Source organism: Pteropus vampyrus, unplaced genomic scaffold (assembly GCF_000151845.1).
Source record: "Pteropus vampyrus isolate Shadow unplaced genomic scaffold, Pvam_2.0 Scaffold388, whole genome shotgun sequence".
Lineage (NCBI taxonomy): Eukaryota > Metazoa > Chordata > Mammalia > Chiroptera > Pteropodidae > Pteropus > Pteropus vampyrus.
The window spans coordinates 1,074,794-1,082,187 of record NW_011889169.1 but is presented as its reverse complement, the minus strand read 5'-3'; the positions used below and the strand labels follow the sequence as shown (position 1 = coordinate 1,082,187).

Below are 7,394 nucleotides of genomic sequence, written 5' to 3'. Positions count from 1 at the left end.
GGAAGATAGGACAGGGTAAATGTAACTGCTCAGTGTGAATTTTAAAGGCCTCTCACTGAATGATGACAATAGCTCAGGCAAAATAGAGTACAGGGATCGGCAACTTTTGATCTGTGTTACGATAGGCTGATTTTCAATGCTACAGAAATGGACAGGCCTCAAATAAGTGGATAGACCTACCACTGAAAGCCAAAATAGTCATACCCTTACCAATTACTTCGCTCTTAGAGGAGCAAAAAAGATGATCAAAAGTTCATAGCCACTGCTAAAGAACACTGCAAACACGAGTGAGGGCCTTTCAATTCCATTAAGTTTAAGAAAGAATAAAGCTTAAATTGATTCTGCAGAATAAAGAAGAAACCCCCATCTCAGGGCATCACCTCATCGTTGGTGGGCATTCGGATTCTGTTCTTCAATGCAAAAGCCGGTGACTTGGGGACAGTGATTGGAAGCATCTTCTTTTCAGGAACTCCCTAGGAGTAAGAAACTCAATTAGACATTCCAGAACAATCTCCACTAGGCTGTGTGATAAGATTAACCCCTTTCTTAAAAGAAAGTTCACATACCAGGAATTAAAAAACGGCTAGAATTTTAGTATGTTGTTATTTACCCAACTAGGACAAAGGCATATCTGGTCTGCAGTAGCACTTCAAAGGTGAATTTTCATGACAGAAGAGAACGAATAACAAAGATGTAGATTTGTATATTCAGTAAAACTTGAATTCATCACAATCTTTTTTGGTATTTATGAAAAACATTCATCACAACAGAAAACAAACTAATGCAAGTATTTTGTTTCTCTTCCTTTCTATACCCCAACCCCTCAAAAACAAACAAACAAAACTTCCAAATGTATCTAGAATCAGAGCAGATACTGTCCATTCTCTTAAACCTATTCCGCATACAGCTCTACAATGAGAACTTACGTTCAAAAACAATACCCTCAAAAGGCAAATAGGAAAAAGTATTGGGCAAGGACTAGTTTGATTTCCTTTTGCTAAATAAATGAACAAAGGTCAAAAAAAACAGTTCACAAAGATATACAAAGAGGCTCAAGCTCAATAATTTTTAACAATATAAATTTTAAAAAGGTATTTCTCACCTATAAGACTAAAATTTAAAAGACTGATACTAGTGTTGGCACGTGAGAAGAGAAGTGGTGAGGGTATAAGTCATAAATTGGTACAATCTTTGGGAATTAGCTATTAAATTTTTAAATGGTCATATTCTTTCATTCAATATTATACCTCCAGTATTTGATCTTTTGTTCAGTTTTGTTTTTGATACATTTCAATACATTTTCTTAAAAGAATAGGAAATCGCAAATAACTCAATTATTTGTCAATAAAGGATCAGTTAAACCCCTTCTTAAATGGTGGCACATCCACACCACAAATTATACAGCCATCAGAAAAGAATAAAGTAATAAAGTCTTTATTATTGACACAGAACAGTGCTGGTAATATCAAGGAAGGAGAAACAGGTTGCTAAAACAGAGAATATTATTTTTGTGTATTTTAAAAATGTATAATATAATCAATCTAAGCATAGAAAATAAAATCTGAAAAAAACACCAAGCTGTTAACTCTCATATCTCTTTGAGAGTGAATTGAGAGGCATTTAATTTTTTATATTCCATAATTCTAACACACTCAACTGCTCTGAATATTTTTCCCTTTGATTCCAAAACACTCAACATTTCAAATCCTTGCACACTGAGTTATATGTACCATACTGTGTATATCATTAAAAACTAAGACATTTTAGAAAGATGTTTCCTCCATAAGCATTTTCTGATTCTCATAGAATTTATACTCTACCATGAATCTGACCTTTAATACCAACTACAAAATAGTATCTCTTGGGCTGTGGTTGTGAATGAAGTGTATGACCATTTTTAAAAAATCCTCTCTCACATGTGTACGTTGCCCCCCTAGCTCTCTATTCTGCTTCCTAACTCTTCACAGCCATACCACAGACCACATCATCTACTGCCTTTACCATTCCACCAGTCTTATATTAGTCTTTCAGCTTCCCATTCCTTCCATCCATCTTCTGTATAGTCAGAATTATTTTTCTAAGTCATATCTGATAATGTTATAATGTTATTTCCTGACTTAAAATTCTTTAATGGCTCCTACTGCCTTCAACAGTATAACAAATGTCTTGGCATGAAGTACAAGGTGCTTCATAATCTGGCATCCTGCCTGACTCTCCAGCCTTGTCTCTCACCCAACCTTATACATCACCCTCCAACCACAATGAACTACTTACTAGCAGCTGCCAAAATGTGTACTGGTACTCAACTCAATACCTTTGCATGTACTCTCTCTTTGAAATGCCCTGGATGCCTGAAAGCACTTAACCCTTCTTTTCAAGCCTCTCTTCTTTACAAAGCCTTTCTTTCAATAGGTCTCTCCACTCTTAGAACCTACACAAGTGACCCCTCTCTGCCCTGTATATAGTTCTATCATAGTACATACAAAACTTCACTGTACTTGTTTATTTAGATGTGCATCTGCTCCTGTTAGCTTAAGAGTGCTTTGAGAGTGGGGACTGGTATTACATCAATCTCTAGCTCCCAACACAGACTTCGACAAGTATGAGGCCAAACATTCAGTAAATGTTTGTTGAATGAATATACTATGAATAGCAGAATTTATACCTTGGACTCTAAGACTCTTGGACTCTCATTTATACCTTGGGAGGCTTCTCCTTAATTCCAACAATGCCACAACTGCTCAAAACATGTTTGGAATGTCTTTCTTAGAGAGGCTTTCAAAGCCAGTTTGCGGGCCATGGAAAGCAGTCACTCAATCCTTTAATTAAATAAAACTGTTTCCAGATCTGTTATCTTGGACTACTCCAAAGTCTTAGTTCCAAATGACTTTTGATCAGCTTCTAAAAGCAAATTAATCTTTAAAATATGAAGATTTGCCATCACTGAAGAGATCCAAAAGACTGTGCCACAGGATCCAAGACAAGTGGCTTTTCCAAAATGCTGTGAGCAATATCAATCATTGGAAAGAATTTATACCCTTCCAAGGTGGGTATAAAGTGACCACTGCAAACGGAATGCTCAGTTTGCTGTGAAAGTTCTTAGACATTTCCTAAAGAAAGCCAGGATCACTAGTACAGTGAAATCTAATATAGCAAAACTTGTAATCTGAGTGAGAAAAGTCCGTAAAATGGGTTTTCAAATAATACTTACCAAAAAAAACAACAAAATCTGTTCTCCACAACATCCTAGACAGGTGGACGGACATCAGTCTCATGCTTGAACACACCCCGGGCGTGTGGGAGTGGGAAGAACACTGAGCAGGGAGTCAGAGGTCTGTTCTCGCCCAGCTCTGACTCCAGTAGGGATAACCTTAATTAGACAGCCTTCACGCCTCGAGATTTTTTTCTTTTCATAAAACAAAGTATTAGAAATAAATATCTGAAGACTCATTTTGTTCTAAAATAATCCCTCTTTTCCTATTTTTCTCCTCTGCATCCACCAAACAGATGTGCATTTTAAAAGAAGAGCAATGGAAATCTCTAATGAGAAAGCCATGAAAGAGATTATTTATGAGTGGGATCAATACTCATAACTAGTTGAGAGAGAGGGAAAGGCAATTTATGAAAATCATCATTGTAGCAACTATCCACTCACATGCTATCCCCACTGCAATCAAAGCCAACTAGGAATTCAATCAGAAATAAAGAAAGAGGGGGGAAAAAGGAAACTGGATTTCTAGAAACAAAGAAATCTTGTTTTTCTAGTTTAAGTTTTCTTAGTTCTAAGCTCCTTGCGGGCAGGGATATTGCCATTTGCATTCCTTTGCATTCTCCACGGCACCTACAAGAAGTAGTAATGTTCCGCGAACACAGGTTGATTAATATTATTGTCCTTATTTGTTTACATGTGAGTCTGCTCTACCAGACTGAAAGCTCTGAGGACGAGGGCTGTTTCATATGCCATCTTTGAATTCCCAGTTTCTAACACAGGCTGGGGCATTTCAGCTTCTACTGTCACTCACTCAGTTATCCAATATTGGAGTGCCTATGCTGTGATGGTCCATTCTAGGGATACAGAAGCGTACAGATACCCATGGTCCTTGCTTTCAGGGAGCCTACATTCTAGTGTAAGAAACAGACAATGAAAAAGTAACTAAGTATTTCCTGATTTTCACAAGTGCTCTGAAGATACCTAGCAGAGCATAGAACTAAACGGTAATCTGGGGAAACTCCAATGGGAAGCTCAGGGAGGGTATCTCTAAAAAGGTAATATGTGGTTACAAGTAGGCAATGCAGATGTATGAATGATGCATAGGAAAAGCAGCCCAAGACGGAGGTGGGGTGTCAGGGGTGAACACTTCTCCCTGAGGCAGCATATGCCCCCAAGCACCCTGGGATAAGTTCTCAGGCCTGTCCCAGAGCAGTTAGGAAATTACTGTGAAGCAATGTTATCTCAGGGAGTATGGGGGCGGGGGGGGGAGTCTACTGATCTCCCCAAGTCATCCTTAAAATATCACTGCTAAAATTACTCGCTGGCCTCACTGACACCACATCTACCTCTGTGGTGCCCCAGCTCCCCCACCAGATGTCGGCACCAAGTTCACATTTCACACCCTGGAGCTCAAGGCTTTCATCACTCCACCTCTGCCCCAAGAGCCCTTTTTTCATCTCTGCCTCATGGCCCATTGCTGCCCAAGCCCATCTCTCATCAGCCCTGTTGTCTCCTTGCCACCTATCAACCACAGGCGGGAGAGCACAAGAAACACCATAAGGACCCACGGACAGAGAGCTTCAGCACCGAGAGGACACAAAGGGGGAACAACAGTGACAGACGGACAAGCTGCATCTGGGCTCTGGGAGGCAGGCAAAGACCAGAAGTTAAGAGATCTAATCTCAGTTCTGCCACCAACTTTCAAAAGTGGGCAAGACACATTCCTCTCTCACAGCCTCCCTTTCTAAAAAATGAAGAGGGTGGAAGAGAATACATCTAATGTTTCCTATGCTTTTGCTTTACTAGAAACCAAGAGTTGAAGTGAAATCACTGGAAATTTGGGAGAGCTGCAAACAGCCAACTCAAAAGCAGTGTTTGCCAAAATAAACAATGGTTAACAGCTCTGTGGGGGAGAATGATAGTGCTTAAGAAGATGACAGTTCAAATCATGGTTCTGTATACTAGACACCTTTTTCCTCACCTATCTCTTAAAAGTTATTATGAGAAATAAGATAATCTACATAAAAACACAGTACAATGTAAGCAGATAATAAAATGATAGTTATTACTATTAACAACACGACTGCTCACTGTGTGTCAGACACTTCATTCTTCAGCCAGCTCGAATCTGTGCTACACCTAACAAATCAAAACTCCAGGGGTGGGGCCCAGGAATCTGTTTACGTAATAAGATCCCCAGAGGCTTCTGAGAACCAGCTGAATTTGGCAAACACTTCCCTCCGCATAGCGCACACACCAATTCAGCGGCATCTTACTTTCCTAAGTGCTTTCCTGATCTGTTTATTCAGAATTCTCAACAAAGCATAACCTGGTACAATGCTACTCTAAGAACTCAGCTAACTCCTAATGAGCTCCAGTCACCTGAATGTCATTACCACTTCACCTGAGTGTTTCTAAAGTACGACAAACTGCCAAACCAATTTCCTAAATCAGTGTTTCTAAAAGTGGAGTTCAGGTATGACTGGTGACATGGAAGAGGATGGGAGGTGGGAATGTAGACTTTTTTTTTTTTTAATAATTGCATATTTTCCTAAGAACCTTCTGTTTTAATACAAGAACATGGATCCCAGAACCATACTCCCTATATTCATATATCAGCTCTGCCACTGGCTAGTTTGTTATCTGGGGCAGGTTATTTAACCTCTATATTTCCTAACCATAAAATGGATTGATAATACTACCTATAGTGTTTACTTCACAGGGTTACTATGAGAATTAAGTAAGTTATTATATAAAGTAAATATTTTAGACTAAAACGTGGCCCATAATAAGCTTTATGTAAGTAGTAGCTACTATTGTTGTTATTCAAGGCAAAATATACTGGTTTTCCATTTACATAGTGATTTAATGTTCCCTTTAAAATCACTTTAAAAATGAATTGATTTTTAAGAATATATAAAGTCATTACTGGTATATGAGATACAAAGATATAGCAAAAATCAAAAGGGTTGCATGTGAATTAAAAAACCAAAAACTTGTGGCAAGAAGAAAAGTCAGGAGCTTAGAGAAGACGTTATTAAAAGCAAGGTACCAAATGAACATTACAGAAGGCTTGAGAAAGTCATTTCTCTTCTCGAGCCTTGGTTTTCTAGCATGTAAAATGAAAACATTGAGCCCTTCTGGCTCTAGGATTATTAAATCTGCATATAACATACATTTCCCATATTGTATCTAGAATACTGTTTCCTCAGCAAGTAATGACAAAAGCAGCACAAATAACTTAGGTGGGAAGAATTTTCTTAAAATTTGGTGTAACAGAGTTTGGACCTTACAGCAAATGAGCATCACGAAAGAGAGAGAGGGGGAGGGGGAAGGGGAGGAGGGTAGGGAAAGGGAAAGAAGAGGGAAAAAACCATTGTGACTTGCAAAGAGGTCACATGCAGAAAGCTCTCAATTCAAAGAAGATATGGGGTTCCAGAAGAGGAGAAGAACCATTTCTAAGCATCATCATGCTTTTTTAAAGCCTGGAAAATATAACTTCAGGTTGCTTCTGACTTAGTGCTAAGAAAACAGAATAAACAGAAGTTAAGAACCCAGTATTTGTACGGTTTCACTTGAAACCATGGTGACTCTAAAGGGCAAGCAAAAAGAAAGAGGACAGGAAAAGAGAGTTCTTAGTACTTGAACAAAAATTAATCCAGACTGAGGGGAGAAGATGTTTCCCCACCTCCAAGGAAATAGAACTGAAAACCATTTTTGTACTTATGCAGGTGCCAAATTCCATTACTAATATTCTTAGACTGTGGCATCTCTTCCCCACCATCAGACTACAGTAACCCACTTCTCTAATATAGTTTCCAGTTGTTCCTCTTGACGTACTTCTTTTTTCCAGCTTAACCAACCCACTCACAGTTCCAAGTAGCTGCCCTTTTACGCTTTTTGTATATCACTCCTACTGCCTGGAATGCCCCATCAGTCCATTTCATTTGCATTTCTACAAGTCCAATTCTACATATAATGGAGAGACAATATAATTAAGTATTAAGATAATGGGCTCTGGAGCCAGAGTGCCTGAATTCTTACCCTTGCTCCATCATTTACTAGCTGAGTGCCCTAGGAATGCTACTTAACCTCTCTGTCCCTCAACTGCCTCATCTCAAACTAGTGGTCATTAGGGTTAACCACCTGGAGGGCTTGTGGTCAAAACGAATGGCTTAACGTA

General features: G+C 38.9%; 1 protein-coding gene across 1 annotated transcript in view; it reads right to left on the bottom strand.

Moving 5' to 3' along the window:
• The window catches only part of TPX2 (TPX2, microtubule nucleation factor), a 52,110-nt gene that overhangs the window by 11,011 nt on the left and 33,705 nt on the right, over positions 1 to 7,394 (bottom strand). The window contains exons 13-14 of the mRNA XM_023523290.1: positions 376 to 473; positions 121 to 139 (exon numbers count right to left, since the gene is read on the bottom strand). Coding sequence (XP_023379058.1) covers positions 121 to 139; positions 376 to 473 — 117 coding nt within the window. The remainder of the gene's footprint in view (positions 1 to 120; positions 140 to 375; positions 474 to 7,394) is intronic.